This window comes from Procambarus clarkii, chromosome 66 (genome assembly GCF_040958095.1).
Source record: "Procambarus clarkii isolate CNS0578487 chromosome 66, FALCON_Pclarkii_2.0, whole genome shotgun sequence".
Classification (NCBI taxonomy): Eukaryota; Metazoa; Arthropoda; class Malacostraca; order Decapoda; family Cambaridae; genus Procambarus; species Procambarus clarkii.
In genome coordinates, this window is record NC_091215.1 from 19,675,914 (window position 1) to 19,694,409 (window position 18,496).

Genomic DNA, 18,496 nt, shown 5'->3' on the forward strand with positions numbered 1-18,496 from the left:
TAGGTCCAGAAACCAGGCGTTCGGTCAACCCAAGCGCGTATCAACGAATATCTTTAGTCATCGACACTATCATAAGTCGAATCGCATTTTCCGAAAAATTTACGTCGTAACTCGTCGAAAACATTAAAAATATCATAAGTCGGGGCAATCATAAGTCGAGTTACGATTGTTCTGAGTGTATGTACTATATGTATGTAGTGTATGAGTGTCACTGTACTGTACTGTATTAAAAAGCTCGAAAAAACTCTATGCAGAAATACATAAAATACTTCACACTTGACTCCAGGAAAATTGCATGGGAGGCCTGTTAAAAAAGCTAAAAGCTGTTAAAAAAACAAATATTTCCTATAGTATTTCATTTAGGCTGACTCTGACCAGCCAATATCCATCCCATACCTCATACCAATACCCTGCAAAGTTGGATTAGCCCCAGGCATCTAACCTCCAGACAGACACACATATATTCTCTCTCGAAGATATAGACATGCAAAAATTGCTTGTCACAAGTCACAACTTTGTTTCATCCTTTGTGAACAACACAAAAAACATTATGAAGATCATTTTTACATTAGAAATTGAAAACTACAAGCTGATATCAATGAAGCCTTCAGTTGGGCAACAGAAAATAAAATATTGCGTAACAGTGATACATTCTAAATATTTAGGTATGACAAAAATTATGTACTTAAATTATTGGGCACATAACATGATCAGATTTCTTCATAGAAGGAAAACATGTAAAGACTCCAGGAATAATGATGTCATATGACCTAACATTTAATGAGCATAACAAAGCCAACTGAAAAAGTTGGCTGAAAAGCCAAGTTAGCTGAAAAAATTATAGGGTGGATTACGAGATCTTTCAAATCTACCTCAGTTCTCTTACTGTTAAAAACCCCCTCCCCTTCCGGCCCGTTGGCGTCGTGAGGGGGCTTGGTGGACGGCTGCCGGAGTGTGATGCTCCGTTGGGCAGTCCTCTGTCCTTTTCTGGCCTTGCACTCCTGCTGCTGTCTTCTCCAATTGTGCCGGATCGCTTTTCCTTTTCCTTATGTTTCGTTTTTCTCCCCCCTCTTCTCCTATCTGCTTGTCGTTTCCTGCCGACCTTTTGCTTGTTTTGGATTATTTCTTTGGACTTCTTCTATTTTGACGCCCGGGTGCTTGAGGAGGCATACTCTTGCACCCGTAGAACTGTAGTACCCGACGTCTCGAGCGAGGGGATCCTTTTATTGTCAATCCCCCTTTCGTCGCTGAACCCGATCTCGACGGACTGACGGTTCTTAAGGTGGCGTTTGTGGGGCGTATACTCACGACGCACCCCTAGGGGGCCCCGGCATGATCGGCGATAGCTTCCTGTTGGGTGTCCTGCCTCTAATTGTGGCTCCATGGTGGGTATGGGGGCACATTCGTGGATGAATTTGTCACTTTTCGTCTCTATGTCGTTGAATGTTTCTGTTGTACCCTCTCAGGCTCGTGGGGGTGGGCGACCAAGCCCCCGAGTCGGCCTGTATTGGAAGACCAGGCTCTGTAGCTCCCGCTGCGTTGGGCCCCGACCTTGCTCCTCCTTTGACCGTCCTGACTTCTTCCCCCAGCTCCCCTCCCTCCTCTGAGGTTGGGTCGAGCCTCCAGCCCCCGGTGGTGACCACTTCGTCCCCTGGTGTGGCTAAGTCTTTCGTTGTGACTACTGCGCCTTTTGACCCCTCTCTCTCTAGGGGTTCTCAACGCCGTTCGCGCCCCAACCGCACTCGCTCGATTCCTTCCCGTGCTGATGCGTATCAGGCCTTGTTTGGTCCTGCTTCATGGGCCAAATACTTTGATCTCCTCCCTCTTGATTCTGCGCCTCCTGACGATTTCTCCCTCCATCGGCATCTTGTAGATTCCGTGGATGCGTGTGTTACTTTCAACCCCACTCGTCTCGGTACACGTGTCGTTGCTGCTCCTTCTCAGGATGCGGCTTCCCGCTTGGCTGCCTTATCTTGCCTTGGCGAGATCCCTGTTCGGGTCTCCAAGAACGTTCAGATGAATTCCAGTGTTGGCACTATTCTCCTCCCACCCCATGTTGCAACCGGTGTTCGGAATCTGCAGGATTGCCACGATGATATTCGGCATATCCTTGATGCCCAAGGCCATTCTGTCCTCCAGGTTGACTCGTTTACTCGTCCCCCTCGTGGTCGTCGCCGTCAACCCCTTCGCGTTGTGAAGATCACCTTTGATGGTAGGACCCTTCCATCCTCTGTCATTCTTGCTGGTGCTAGGTGCTCTGTCCAAGAGTATATTCCTTCTCCTCGACTTTGTAATAAGTGCTGGAGGTTTGGGCATGGTGCCCTCCGCTGCTCTGGGACTGTCTCTCTCTGTCCTTTGTGTGGGAGTGAAGGTCACTCTAAGTCGGAGTGCACTTCTCCCCAAGCTCGCTGCCTCAACTGCGGTGAGGCCCATCCTACGTTCTCTCGTGCCTGTGTCCATTACAAGCTTGAGGCAGCCGTCCTTAACCTGAAGCACCGGGAGCGTTTGTCTTTTCCTGAGGCGAGGCGCCAGGTTCGCCGGCTCCCGCCTTATACTAACATCTCTTATGCTCGCGTGTTGCGCTCTTCCTCTCCTCGTCCTTCCCCCCTTCCTCAGACTCTCAACCGTTTCCGGGCCTTGGACCCTGATACGCCCACTGCCCCCTCCTCTGTTCCTTTGAGTTCTTTCCCGAGGGATCCCCCTCCTGGTCCTCTGTCTGGGGTTCCCCTTCTTTCAACCCGGTCTGTCATGTCTCCTGTATCTTCTTCCTCGTCCCCCTCTGATCCTCCTTCCCATCCTCTTCCTCCATCTATCGGCTCTCCCCGCCGCCTGTCGGTGCAGGCGGATGTCCATCGCTCTCCTAACGGCCGTCGTGTGTGCTCTCGTTCGGCTTCTCCTGTTGAGACACTGGAATCCGTTGCCCGGTACGTAGTTGCTGGGACACCTGTCTCTTTAAGTCAGAAGCGTAAGCCTGGCTCCTCTCCTTCCTCTTCCCCGGCGGGTAAGAAGGCTTCGCTTTCTTCCTTAGCTCCTACTTCTGGCTCTGTTGCTCCTTCCCCTCCCGTTTCAGTGGTTGCGCCCCCTGTTCCTGCTATGGAGGTTTCTTTGGCCCCTGCTTCCCTTTCGGTTGCTGCTCTTGCTGGGGTGCGCTCCCCTCTTTCTACTCCCCCTCTTCCTACTGCTGTCCTTGCCTGCTCCTCTCCGTTGTCTCCTCCTCTTCCTCCTCCTCCTCCGGACCCCGCCCGCCCACCTCTGATCTGTTCTCCCGTTTTCCTTCCCTCCGTCTTTGCTCAGTTTACCCATGCCCCCTAACCCTGACTTTGCTGACCCTGATCCCGACCCTGATATTCTTTAACGTGCTCTGTTGCTCTTTCGCCTTTGTTTCTTCCTTGTTCTCTGTTTTTGTCCTTTCTCTTCTCGTCGTTGTCCATTCTTCAATGGAACGTTCGAGGTTATTACGCCAATTTCCTCGAACTCCAACTTCTGATTTCGCGGTTTTCGCCCCTTTGTGTCTGTCTCCAGGAGCCAATGCTTGGTGCTCGTCCTGGTCGTTTTCGTGGCTATTCCTTTCTCTCCCCCCCCCCCCCCAGCCATTGCTGGGGCTTCTAATTCTTCTGCTCTCTTGATTCGTGCAGATGTTCCCTTTGTTCCTTTACTTTTTCCTTCGCCTCTCCATTGTTCTGCTGCTCGTATCTTTGTGGGGAAATGGTACACAGTTTGTTCCATTTATCTCCCCCCGAGTGTCCCGCTCTCTCTTCCTGATTTGAAACACCTCCTAGACTCCTTGCCGGAGCCTGTGCTCCTGCTGGGTGACTTCAATTGTCGTCATTCTCTTTGGGGTGACGTTCTGACGAATACCCGGGGTCGCCTCCTTGAGCCGTTTCTCCTATCTTCTTCCCTGTCTCTTCTGAATTCTGGTGAGCCCACTCATTTGGACTCTCGGACTCGCACCCTTTCTTGTCTTGATCTTTCTCTCTGCTCTTCTTCTCTTTACTTAGATTTCACGTGGCAGGTTCTTGATGACCTCCATGGAAGTGATCATTTCCCCATCCTTGTTTCCTTTTTCTCTTTTCGCCCTTCCCTCTCTTTCCCTAGGTGGCAGTTTGCTAAGGCAGACTGGACCCTATTTACCCTCAGTGCTGCTCTCTCTGACCTCTCCCTTCTGCCTCTCTCTCGCGCTCTCCTCCTTTTTCATGACACTGTCTTCAACGCTGCCCTCCGCTCTATTCCTCGCTCTTCCTCTCGGGGTCCACGGAAGTGCGTTCCCTGGTGGAATGCGGACTGTGCTCGGGCTGTCCGCTGTAAGCGTGCAGCCTGGAAGAGGCACCGCCGTAGGCAGACGACCGATTCTTTTCTTTTCTTTCGGAAAGCGAGTGCGGTGGCCCGTAGGGCCATCCGTACGGCTAAACGTGAATGTTGGGCATCTAATGTCTCAACAATTACGTCCGAAACCCCTCTGGCCCAGATCTGGAAGCGTATCCGCAAGATAGCGGGTAAGTTCGTTCCCAATGTTTCACCGGTCCTTCACCTCCATGATACTCTTGTGGCGGACCCGTTGCAGGTCGCTTCCGAACTGGGTTCCCACTTTTCTTCTGTTAGCTCTGGTCTTCATCTTCCCCAATCTTTCCTTCTTCGTAAACCTGTCCTTGAGTCTCGTCCTTTAGATTTCTGCACTCGTCTTCAGCTTCCCTATAATGATCCCTTCTCTCTCTCTGAACTTCGTTCTGCCCTGGCCCTCTGCGGTTCTACGGCGGCGGGCTCCGATGGTATTCATTATGAGATGCTTCGCCATCTCCCTCCGAGCACGTCTCAGTATTTACTGAGTCTGTATAATCGGATCTGGGAGTCGTCGTCAGTCCCTGAGGACTGGCTCGATGCCGTTGTCCTCCCTGTTCGCAAACCGGGGTCTCTGGGTACTTCCCCTAAGGACTTTCGCCCTATTGCTCTCACAAGTTGTGTCTGCAAACTCTTTGAACGTATGGTTAACGTTCGTCTGATGTGGTTCCTGGAACACCATCACCTCCTCTCCCCTTCTCAATTTGGTTTCCGCAAGTGCCGCAGCACGACAGATGTCCTGGTGAACTTGGAGGTCTATATTCGTACTGCTTTTGCTGCGAAGACCTCCGTTGTTGCCGTCCTTTTTGACCTGGAAAAGGCTTACGACACCACTTGGCATTATCATATCCTATCTCAACTTCATTCTTTTGGCCTTCGTGGTCATCTCCCTCTCTTTCTCCGCAGCTTCCTCTCTCGTCGTTCCTTTCGGGTGCGCCTTAGTACCGCTCTCTCTCCCTCTTTTCAGCAATACGAAGGTGTGCCCCAGGGTAGTGTTCTGAGCACTACTCTTTTTCTGGTTGCCCTCAATGGTCTTCTTTCCTCTCTTCCTTCTGGTGTCTTCTCCGCTCTCTATGTCGATGATCTTACCCTTTGTTGTCAGGGTGATGATTCGCCTCTCCTTCAACGCCGGCTTCAACTTGCAATTGATGCCGTGTCGTCTTGGGCCACTGATCATGGCTTCAAGTTCTCTACTTCTAAGACTTGTGCCATGACATTTACGCGGAAACGGGTTGTTCTTCGTCCCTCTTTGTCACTTTATGGTCATCCCCTTGAATACAAAGATTCCGCGAAGCTTTTGGGGTTATTCCTTGACACTCGTTTGTCTTGGTCTCCCCATATCTCTTACCTCCGTGTTGAGTGCTCTAAGGCCCTTACCCTCCTTCGGGTCTTGTCCCATACTTCTTGGGGGGCAGATAGGCGCACTCTCCTTGCTTTACATTCCTCTCTCGTCCTGTCTAAGCTCGATTATGGTTGCCCTGCTTACTCGTCTGCTTCTCCTTCTACTCTTCGCCGTCTTGATGCTTTGCACCATACTGGGTTGCGCCTCAGTTCTGGTGCCTTTCGTTCGACTCCCGTCCTTAGCTTGTATGTTGACACTGGCTTCCTGTCTCTCCAGGACCGCCGTGATCGCTACTGTCTTCACTATCTTGCGCGGTCCTTGCAACATCCTTCCTCTCGCCTCTGTCGTGCTTTAACTTTTACCCCTCCTGCGGTTCCTGTTCCTCTTCACCACCTCCCTCTTTCTGTCTGGTTATCTCGCCTGCAGGATTCTCTTTCCGTTCGTATTTCTGATGTTTCTCCTCGTGTTGTTCCTTCTTTGCCCCCGTGGAGGGTCCCTCTTCCGCGGTTTTGTACATCCTTGACCCGTATCACTAAAGCTTTTACCCCTCCTACGGTTCTAAAACGCCTTTTCCTCGAGCACTTTTCTTCTCACTCCCGCTCCGTTTCTGTCTTCACCGATGGGTCTAAGTCAGCGGACGGTGTTGGCTACTCTGTTGTTTTTCCTGATCGCACTTATATGTGTCGCTTGCCTCCGGAGACTAGCATCTTTACCGCGGAACTTTATGCTATTCTCTATGCTCTTCGTCTCCTACTTTCTCGTTGTCAGTCTTCCTTTGTAGTTGTTGTTGACTCTCGTAGTGCCCTCATGGCTCTCGGGTCCTTTAATCCAGTTCATCCAGTGGTTGTCGAGATCCAGCATTGGCTGTTTCTCGTTCACAGTAAATTTAAGTCGGTTGAGTTTTGTTGGGTTCCCAGCCATATTGGTGTGTCTTTAAATGAGCGTGCGGATGCTGCCGCCAAGGAAGCTGTCCGCTCTTGTCCCATCTCTCGTAAGGGCATTCCGTATTCCGACTTTTACCCGGTTATCCATTCCTCAGTCCTTACCCGTTGGCAGGCTTCTTGGTTGTCTGTTACTGGTAACAAGCTACGTACTCTTAAATGTTGTGTTTCCCCGTGGCAGTCCTCCTTCCACCGTAACCGGCGGTGGGAAACAGCTCTGGCGAGGTTGCGTATTGGCCATACTCGCTTAACCCATGGTCACTTGATGGAGCGCCGCCCTGCTCCTTATTGTCCTAGTTGCATTGTCCCTCTTACGGTCGTGCATGTCCTTCTTGAATGTCCTGACTTCCAGGACGAGCGTATGTCTTGCTTTCCGACCGCCCCTCGCGGTCACCTGTCCCTCGATAGAATTCTTGGTGACTCGGATACTTTTGATATCGTTCGCCTTATGCGTTTTTGTTCTCGTATTGGCATCCTTGGTGATATTTAGCGCCCTCTGATTATTTTGCGTCTTTGATGGTGCTACATAGCCTTCCCGGTTTGGTGCCTTCTTTTGATAATTACTTACTTACTATTAAAAAAACACTTTTCCTTTTCCATCCTGAATATCTTATTAAAAGAATTATAATAAGTTTTCTAGGGGGAGCCCCCATTGACTCCCTGATGCTATCATACACTAATCAGTGTCATACAATCAGGTGCCATCAGTGCCATCAGGCCATCAGTTGCCTACTTGGGATCATGAGCCAGAACCTGAGCCCCCAAAGAGAAGTGCAGGGAGCATTGGCCTATGAAACCTTCATATTTAAGTTTAATATAGTTTAATGCCCCCTCTTTCCCTTCACACTTTGTGGTGGCTGTCCTGTTTCTTTCTGGTCCCCAAGCAGAACTTGGTGAACCTCCAGTACATTTTTAACCATTCAGGTTTGAATCATGTCATTCCTTGTCCAACTTTACCCATGACCACCTTAGCTCAGGACTGCCTGGTGTTGCAGGTGGAGTCCTGGAGAGAGTCTCAAGACCCACAGGACATCTGTTGGCATGTTCCTATTCATCCTCAGTTCAGAAGCTGGTTATGTATTGTGGTAAGGCATCAGGCTTACTGCTGCCGGGTTCTCTCATTTGGCTTGAATCTGGATCCCCAGACATTCAACAGGTTAGTGAGTGTAATGGTGTGCTGCCTTCGTGTGTTCAAGGCTCGCATCTTTGCCTTTGTCAATGACTAGAAAATTTTGTTTCCCAGCCTATTTGCATGTCTACAGGCCAGGGATCTGGTTTTTTCCTCTCATCAGATTTGGGTTTCAGGTTAATTGGTAGTCCCAGTTGGTTCCATTGCTAATTTGGATGTGAATGGGTCTAGTCTGTAAGTCTTGGTCTTCTTCCCTCTTCCTTCTACCTGCATCCCTGCTCTGCTTGGAAATGCTTCTCAGGCTACTGGTGGAGTCTTCAGGTCACTTATCGTTTGCTCGAGCAGATGTGAGAAAATCTGAACTTTTCCTGCATAATGCATCCTCTGGGCAGGTTTGGCTCCAGGCTCTGTACTATTTTCTTTGGTTCCATCCCTTCTGGCAACCCCAGCAGCAGCAGGTGTGGGCTCTATGGGGCCTTCATCAGCTTTTATTATGCCAATTTCTTCTTGGTACTTTTCAAAATTCTATCTCATGTTCTCTCCCCCCATCCCCCACCCTTGTGTTCAATCTTTTCGTTGACACCTTTACCTTGTGCTAATGCTCTGTCTGCAGATGCTTTTTCTTCTTTTGGGGCTCTGTGGTCCAGCTCCACTCCAACTGCTCCTTAGTAGTTCATTGTCGGAATTGCAAGGGGTCGCCTCGGCCTCTTCCCTTGTGGGGTTGGGCACTACAGGAAGCTCATCATTTGGATTCTCTGGGTTTGGCTCTCTATGGGGTTTACACTCAGGGTGTGGAGCTTTCTGGTGGATGGTCTCTAGTATTTGTCCTTTCGCCAAGGAGAGGACCGTTCATGACATGCCTTTCCTTTAGCTTTGTGAGAAGTTTGGCTACCTTGATGTGGACTTTGTGTCAGAGTGAATCATTTGCCAAGTCATTTGCTGCATTGTTGAATTACTTCCTGTGAACCTTGTAGTTGTCTATTTTGCTTCGCTTCCTCTCTGGTTTGCTTCTTCAGTGAGGTATGATCATGAATCCACTGCTGCCTGCACCTCTTTGAGTGGGACAGGTTTTGGCCTCTGGTTTCCGGTAGACTTGCAATGACTCGCAAGGGCCTGGCATGGATTAAACTGGGTAGAGCTATCCAGGTAGCAAGGACTAAGGAAGCCATGAAGGCCCCACCAGAAAGAAGCATTTCATTACATTCACTGCTGGTTTTTATTATTCCACCAATAATTGCTATCATTTTTTGTGTTGCAAAATTTAGGGAATAATGACATAACCTTTAAATCACAGTTGACATCATTTGAAACCTAGGGAATGACAGCTGGCCCTATTGGCAGTTTTTAATTATTGCAACACTTTGATAAATGAAGTGTTCATAGGTGTCATGGTATCGCCCAACATTCAGAGGGGGTCATCGCTCGCTGCAACAGCACCCATCCTGCCATTATGCTGGATGAACATCCTTCAGCTACCAGTCTCTCAGACTTCATATGAAGCTAACTGTGATTCCTTATATAGTACAGGTGTTAATCAATCACACTTAACTAGGTCAATACAAATTAGGTGGAATTTATTTATTTTTGTATTCAGATTCACTTTCATATGTTTCTTAGTTTTTGTGCATATGTTTGCTCTGTTAGCATACCTTCATTCGGTGGACATTACAGAGTGTGGCAAGAATGGCATGGCAATGGTGTGCCGGGCAGGAGTAAGTAGGTCAGCATCTTTGGCTCTTGCAGCGCTTGTAGGACAGACTGACTTGGGCCAGATGACTCTCAGACATGCCTACCTCACCATCAAGGCTGCCAGACCCTTTATCAGGCCCAACTATGGATTCTTCTCACAGGTCAATATCTTTCTTTTCTGTTACTTAAATCATATAAACTTCAGTGTTTTCTCATGTTAGGAAGATATGTCTTCAGTCATTTAGAAACCTCTTGTCCTTGCTTTTGCCTGTTCTGGAACAAATCATCCAGGTTTCATGTTAGTATCAGAAAGTTATCAGAAACAATATGTTAACTCGATACAGTATATTTACATGATCTCAGGTCAGAGACTTGCCACTTATCTCCCCCCCCCCCCACATCCTAACAACTCATCATTTATTTTCTTAAGATTCTTGAGAAAATAGAAAACAAGTTAGTCTTTTTTGGTTAAGGGGCACTAATGTTAGGGAAATAACCCAACATCAGAGTACTCTTTCTCTCGCAGATTGTCCTTTATCGGCACATTCACTGTACCACCTTTTATTTATACATTTCACTTTCTTCACCTTGGTATTGTCCTGATAAACATATTCTTGACCTCTGCCTGGAGTACTGGTTACATTACCCCCATGACGGGTACTATTTACATTACCCCTATGATGGGTACTGTTTACATTACCCCCATGACGGGTACTATTTACATTACCCCCATGATGGGTACTGTTTACATTACCTCCATGATGGGTACTGTTTACATTACCCCCATGACGGGTACTATTTACATTACCCCTATGATGGGTACTGTTTACATTACCCCCATGATGGGTACTGTTTACATTACCCCTATGATGGGTACTGTTTACATTACCCCCATGATGGGTACTGTTTACATTACCCCCATGATGGGTACTGTTTACATTACCCCATGATGGGTACTGTTTACATTACCCCATGATGTGTACTGTTTACATTACCCCCATGATGGGTACTGTTTACATTACCCCCGTGATGGGTACTGTTTACATTACCCCCATGATGGGTATTGTTTACATTACCCCCATGATGGGTATTGTTTACATTACCCCCATGGCAGGTACTGTTTACATTAACCCCATGATGGATACTGTTTACATTACCCCCATGATGGGTACTGTTTACATTACCCCCATGATGGGTACTGTTTACATTACCCCCATGATGGGTACTGTTTACATTACCCCCATGATGGGTACTGTTTACATTACCCCCATGATGGGTACTGTTTACATTACCCCCATGATGGGTATTGTTTACATTACCCCCATGACAGGTACTGTTTACATTACCCCCATGATGGATACTGTTTACATTACCCCTATGATGGATACTGTTTACATTGCCCCCATGATGGATACTGTTTATATTACACCCATGATGAGTACTGTTTACATTGCCCCCATGATGTTTACATTACCCCCATGATGGGTACTGTTTACATTACCCCCATGATGGGTAGTGTTTACATTACCCCCATGATGGGTAGTATTTACATTACCTCTACAAAGGATACTGTTTACATTACCCTGAAAAGGTACTGTTTACATTACCAACTGAGAGGGGGGTACTGTTTACATTACCCACTGTGAGGAGGGGTACTGTTTACATTACCCACTGTGAGGAGGGTTGCTGTTTACATTACCCACTGAGAGGGGGGTACTGTTTACATTACCCACTGTGAGGAGGGGTACTGTTTACATTACCCACTGTGAGGAGGGGTACTGTTTACATTACCCACTGTGAGGAGGGGTACTGTTTACATTACCCACTGTGAGGAGGGGTACTGTTTACATTACCCACTATGAGGAGGGGTACTGTTTACATTACCCACTGTGAGGAGGGGTACTGTTTACATTAGCCACTGTGAGGGGGTACTGTTTACATTACCCACTGAGAGGGGGTACTGTTTACATTACCCACTGAGAGGGGGTACTGTTTACATTACCCACTGAGAGGGGGTACTGTTTACATTACCCACTGAGAGGGGGTACTGTTTACATTACCCACTGAGAGGGGGTACTGTTTACATTACCCACTGAGAGGGGATACTGTTTACATTACCCACTGAGAGGGGGTACTGTTTACATTACCCACTGAGAGGGGGTACTGTTTACATTACCCACTGAGAGGGGGTACTGTTTACATTACCCACTTAGAGGGGGTACTGTTTACATTACCCACTGAGAGGGGGTACTGTTTACATTACCCACTGTGAGGGGGTACTGTTTACATTACCCACTGTGAGGGGGTACTGTTTACATTACCCACTGTGAGGGGGGTACTGTTTACATTACCCACTGTGAGGGGGGTACTGTTTACATTACCCACTGTGAGGGGGTACTGTTTACATTACCCACTGTGAGGGGGTACTGTTTACATTACCCACTGTGAGGGGGGGGTACTGTTTACATTACCCACTGTGAGGAGGGGTACTGTTTACATTACCCACTGTGAGGAGGGGTACTGTTTACATTACCCACTGTGAGGGGGTACTGTTTACATTACCCACTGTGAGGGGGGGGGTACTGTTTACATTACCCACAGTGAGGAGGGGTACTGTTTACATTACCCACAGTGAGGAGGGGTACTGTTTACATTACCCACTGTGAGGAGGGGTACTGTTTATATGACCCACTGTGAGGGGATACTGTTTACATTACCCACTGTGAGGGGATACTGTTTATATTACCCACTGTGAGGGGGATACTGTTTACATTACCCACTGAGAGAGGGGGGGTTACTGTATACACTTGTATATGGCACAATTAAACAAGTTAGTGGTACAGAAATTATCTGCAGTAATAATGACCTCCTATTGAATGTTTCCAAAGTGGTCAGTAATATATTTTTTCTCTAGGATTATTTTTCAAGAGTGTTGTGTATGACAAAAACGGTTTTAGAAAAAGCATTGTCAGGTAACTAATTATAATAAGTGATCCAGTGAACATCTGCTGCTTTACTGATAATGAAAATGGATTAAAGATGTCAAGCAAACCTGGTTTACATTGTACATATTCAAAATATTTAGTTTTCTGTAAACTGTTATGTAATACAATTTACTCTTATTGGCAGCTTATCACATATGAGATTGAGATAAGAGGACGAGCAACGGTGTTGATGAAGGATTCACCGTTTGAGGCTGGAGAGCAGTTGCCAGATGTGTACATAGAGGAGCTGAAGCAAAATATGGGCTCCATCTTCACCAACTTCTTTCCTTTTTGACGGTTGGCTGCAGCAGGACTTCTGCTGGTGGCTTTATTAGCATGGACTCGGACTACGCCTTGACCATACTCTTTTCTTGCTCCCCAAGTTGCCAAAGTGAAGTCATGGTTTTGTTATCTATTGCTTGTTGACACCATATATCAATTGAGGGCGCCTCGCCGCTGAATAGACAACGCTTGGAGGTCGTAGTTCTAAGGGCCTGGGTTCGTTTCCCAACTGAGGCAAAAACAAAGTGAGCAGAGTTTCTTTCATCCTAATGCTCTGTTAATGTAGCAGTAAATAGGTACCTGGGAGTTTGACAGCTGCTACAGGCTGCTTCCTGGGGAATGTGTGTACTCGCCTAGTTGTACTCACCTGGTTGTGCTTGCTGAGATTGAGCTCTGCTCTTTCAACTCGCCTCTCAACTGTCAATTAATCTTTTGGGGGAGCCCCTACAGCTCCCTGGTGCTATCCAGGCTGATAGGGATAGTCCTAACTTTTGGTATCAATCGATGTGGGTGGAGTTCTAAGCCTACTAGGGACCACGAGCCAGAACCTGGCCCCCTCAGAGAGGCATGAGGAGCAATTGCCTATAGAAATGCACATGTGATTTTGGAGCATTCTGTATCTGCCATCGAACACATCAGAGGTCCGCGGTTGTTCAACGTCCTCCCAGCAACTATAAGAAATATTGCCGGAACAACCGTAGACATCTTCAAGAGAAAACTGGACTGTTTTCTAAGAGAAGTTCCGGATCAGCCGAGCTGTGGTGGGTATGTGAGCCTGCGGACCGCTCCAAGCAACAGCCTGGTGGACCAAACTCTCACAAGTCGGTACTGTGAGAGTTTAAGAAGTGGGGAGGAGTGGGGAGTAGAAGAACTCCCAGAACCCCATCAAGCAGGTATCAAGCAGGAACGGGACAGGCACCCAGAAAGGTAAGCGCCTCAAAACAAACCCCCTATTCTGGTGAAACCAAAGAAAATAATGAAACAAGTGGACAGAACTCCCCAAGGAATAATGAGCAAACAAGCATGACGTCACACGAGCCGCGCCGCACGTCTGGGGCTCATTCCTTCCCGGGAGGGAAAAGGGGAAGCCCCAGACCCTTGCTCCAACGATCCACACCTCAGTTCCTCAGCTAATGGGATACAGCTCGGTCGTTGTGGCTCCAACTGCAGATTCTCTTTGTGCTGTGCCTGGGTTCAGTATACTCTTCGGTGGTGTGCGAGTTTGGAGAATTATTTCTGGGTACTCGGGCTGCATGCGCTTTGGGCTCCCTTCCCTTAGTGTCCTGTCCTTGGGGCTTGGGGTTACCTTCCACAGGTCACCTTGGGGTCTACCTCTGTTGGTCTTTCGCTGCTTGGCGATTGACTGCCCCGAGTGTTTTGGGGGATTCCTCCCTTGTTTGCCTTGGGGTAAGTGGTAGTTTTTGCACTGGTAGGGGCACAGGGTATTGGGTAGCTAGTTTTCACCTATAATAACGGGCCGGCTCTATTCCCTTTGGGTATGCTGTCCTCTCCGTCCCATCCCAAATCCTTATCCTGACCCCCTTTCTCAGTGCTATATAGTCGTAATTGCTTGGCGCTTTCCAATGATAGTTCCCCTCCCCTTTTCTTTTTGCCTGGTGGGGGAGGTCTGCTTTGATTTCGACTTCCGAGTTGAGGTGTGGAGCACTGACTGCCTCCCGAGTAAGTCCCCTTCTTTCTTTAGTCTTTGATGAAGTAGATTTGGGAAGCCATAGGGGCTACCCCAAAAACCAGCATTGAATGTAATGAAACGCTGGTCGGTCGGTCGGGAGCAGGTCGGCCGAGCGGACAGCACACTGGACTTGTGATCCTGTGGTCCTGGGTTCGATCCCGGGCACCAGCGAGAAACAATGGGCAGAGTTTCTTTCACCCTATGCCCCTGTTACCTAGCAGTAAAATAGGTACCTGGGTATTAGCCAGCTGTCACGGGCTGCTTCCTGGGGGTGGAGGCCTGGTCGAGGACCGGGCCGCGGGGACACTAAAAAGCCTCGAAATCAAATCAAGATAACCTCAAGATAACCAGTCAGCGGTTTTCGTGTATTTTGATATCTAACCTCGAAACTGAGGTGTGGATCGCTGGCGCAAGGGTCTTTGGTTCCCCCTTCCCCCTCCCAGGGAGGGGGGGGGAGCTGCGCAGACGTGCGGCACGGCTCGTGTGACGTCATGCTTGTTTGCTCGTTTCCCCTTGGGGGGAGTTCTGTCTACTTGTTTCATTATTTTCTTTGGTTTCACCAGAATAGGGGTTTGTTTTGAGGAGCTTACCTTTCTGGGTGCCTGTCACGATTGATTTCAGATATAGAATACTCCAAAATCACACATGCATTTCAATAGGCCATTGCTCCTCATGCCTCTCTGAGAGGGCCAGGTTCTGGCCGTGATCCCTGGTAGGCCTAGAACTCCACCTGACATCGACTGATGTCAAAAGCTAGGACTATCCCTATCAGCCTGGATAGCTCCTCGGAGCCTCCGGGACTCGCCCAGAAAATGGCGTTTCATTACATTCAACGCTGTTTTTTTTTTCTCTCACACACACACACACATGCACACACTCGCACATGCTCGCACACACACACATGCACGCACACACACACATGCGCGCACACACACACACATGCGCGCGCACACACACAAACGTACACAATGACTTTTGTTAGTCCAAAGCTAGAATATGCAGCTGTTGTGAGGTGCCCATATCTTAAGAAGCACATCAACAAACTGGAAAAGGTGCAAAGACATGCTACTAAGTGGCTCCCAGAACTGAAGGGCAAGAGCTACGAGGAGAGGTTAGAAGCATTAAACATGCCAAAACTAGAAGACAGAAGAAAAAGAGGTGATATGATCACTACGTACAAAATAGTAACAGGAATTGATAAAATCGACAGGGAAGATTTCCTGAGACCTGGCACTTCAAGAACAAGAGGTCATAGATTTAAACTAGCTAAACACAGATGCCGAAGAAATATAAGAAAATTCACCTTCGCAAATAGAGTGGTAGATGGTTGGAACAAGTTAAGTGAGAAGGTGGTGGAGGCCAAGACCGTCAGTAGTTTCAAAGCATTATATGACAAAGAGTGCTGGGAAGACGGGACACCACGAGCGTAGCTCTCATCCTGTAACTACACTTAGGTAATTACACTTAGGTAATAACATGCACCACCACCCTACCTCCAACCCCCCAACTCCGAGAAATTAGCCCATAACAGCTGTCTGACTTCCAGGTATCTATTTACTGCTAGATAACAGGGGCATCTAGGTGAAAGAAACTTTACCCATTTGTTTTCCGCCATGGCCGGGGATTGAATCTCGACCCCCTAGGATTATGAGTCCCAAGCGCTGTCCACTCAGCCATAGGTCCCCTGTGTGTGTGTGTGTGTGTGTGTGTGTGTGTGTGTGTGTGTGTGTGTGTGTGTGTGTGTGTGTGTGTGTGTGCGTGCGTGCGTGTGTGCATGCGTCTTAGAAAAAAATATATTTAGCAAATATAGTAGAGGAAAAATAGATTGGATAGAAAGGCAGGGTACAAGAGCTAATATAGCTCGATTTTGCAGACACAAATAGTAAATACATAGAGTGCCTGCCCCATAAAAACTGTAGTTGCACTCACATTTGTTTGTGTATCTATCAAGCAAAAGGTATACATTTGTATTCAAGAAGTAACCATATGCAGGATAATAAATATTTACCTTTTAATATGATAATTTAAATTTGGTTTCAGGTGTGATATTAGTATGAGGGGTAAATTATTATTTTATTTATTCACTGCACCAGTTTGTTGTATTCGTTAGATAATTATACTTCAATAACCTGATTTTCAGAGCTGCCTAGGTAGACTGTAACGAACTTCTCAGCTTTAAGCATACAAAATTGAGTATTAAAATCAGTATTAGCAATATGATATGGCAACAATACACCCAGTATTTGCCTTTTAATATATTTAGCTATAACCAATGCAGTTGAATATATATATTGGAACACAAACATTTACTAAAGAAACAAGGGAAGTACTATAATGTTTACATTGAACGATTCATGACAAACCAGGAGCAGCAGGAACATTAATCACAGAGATTTCATGGCAGCAGAGAGAATATTCAGGCAGAGACTGGAAAGACCTGAACCTCACTACCACACACCCAATCCCTTCCCAACAACACCCCACAACCACATCCTACCACTTCCCCATCCCTCCATTACCTGAAATTGACCGGACCTATACTTCCCTTCTGCTGCACCCAATTCCCACACCCATCCATGCTTTGCTGTACACCTCCCTGGCCACATCTGATCCTGCTCTGCCCCCCCCCCTCCCCCCCCCTCCACCCACCCACCCCCCCCCCCCCTCCACCCCCCTCCACCCCCCTCCACCCCCCTCCACCCCCCCCCCTCCACCCCCCCCTCCACCCCCCCCCTCCACCCACCCACCCCCCACCCACCCCCCACCCACCCCTCCACCCCCCTCACCCCCCTCCACCCTCCCTCCCCCTCCACCCCCCCTCACCCCCCCTCCCCCCCCCCCTTTTTGCCCCATACCCTACCTCTCGCCAACTCCTTGTTGCTTACCACTCTGACCCCTGCCCACTCACTGACCCTTGCCCACTCGCTGACCTCTGCCTACTCCCTGATTCCCACCCCACCCCCTGACTACATGACTACACCCCCTGACTCCCACTCACCCCATGATTCCTACCCACCCTCCTGATTCCCATCCACTCCCTGACCACCATCCACACCCTGTCCCCCAACTGCCCCCCCCTGACCCCTGCCTATCCCTAACCCCTGCCCACTCCCTGATCCCTGTCCACTCCCTAGCCCCCCATTTACACACTGACTCCCCACCCACTCCCTGACCCCTGCCCTCTTCTTGACCCCCCACTACTCCCTGACCCCCAACTACTCCCTGACCCCAACCACTCCCCGACCCCCAACCACTCCCCGACCCCCAACCACTCCCTGACCCCCAACCACTCCCTGACCCCCAACCTCCCAGAGATTCCCAGATCTCTGGGAATCCGGTGTCCAAGTAGACCCTGAAGATTTGGTACACGAACGCTGACGGAGATACAAACATAGCATAGCATCTGCACAGTAAAATAACAACGTACTGGAGTGAACGACATGGAAGAAAATGCAGAATAGAACCAGTGAAGAGCAGAGGTGCCATGGGCACAATCAGAGAACACTGTATGAACACCAGCGGTCCACGGTTGTTCAACGTCCTACCAGCGAGCATAAGAAATATTACAGGAACAACCAAAGTGGACATCTTCAAGAGGAAACTAGATTGTTTCCTCCAAGGAGTGCCGGACCAACCGGTCTGTGGTGGGTATGTGGGCCTGCGGGCTGCTCCAAGCAACAGCCTGGTGGACCAAACTCTCACAAGTCAAGTCTGGCCCCGGGCCGGGCTTGGGGAGTAGAAGAACTCCCAGAACCCCATCAACCAGATATCAACCAGGTATAGCAAAGGAAATAAAAAGAGTTAGTGAAAATAATCCTGATTTGATTGCAATAGTGGAAACAAAAATTGGGACACTTAACAGCAGATGGGAAAAGAATATTGGTCCTAGTAATTTACAACTCCCCACCAAACAACAGAAGACCCATGGCAGGAATATTATGACAACAACAAAGTATGCATAGATGCATTACAGAGAGCAGCAACAGTGACACACAAACAGGATTGGTTCAACAGAAATTATGAGAGGGCCAGAGACCAAAAGACACAAAAATGGAATCAATACAGGAAGAGGCGAAACCCCCAAACATACCAGCGATACAAAGA

General features: G+C 48.3%; 1 protein-coding gene across 5 annotated transcripts in view; it reads left to right on the forward strand.

Annotated features, from left to right (window-relative positions):
* Positions 1 to 16,407, forward strand: part of LOC123769145 (dual specificity protein phosphatase 14) — a 59,722-nt gene extending 43,315 nt beyond the window's left edge. For all 5 annotated transcript variants that reach the window (XM_045760107.2, XM_045760106.2, XM_045760108.2 and 2 more), the window contains exons 4-5: positions 9,419 to 9,597; positions 12,566 to 16,407. In XM_045760107.2, the coding sequence (XP_045616063.1) occupies positions 9,419 to 9,597; positions 12,566 to 12,715 (329 nt within the window). In that variant the 3' untranslated portion in view covers positions 12,716 to 16,407. The remainder of the gene's footprint in view (positions 1 to 9,418; positions 9,598 to 12,565) is intronic.
* The last annotated feature ends 2,089 nt before the right edge of the window (positions 16,408 to 18,496 follow it).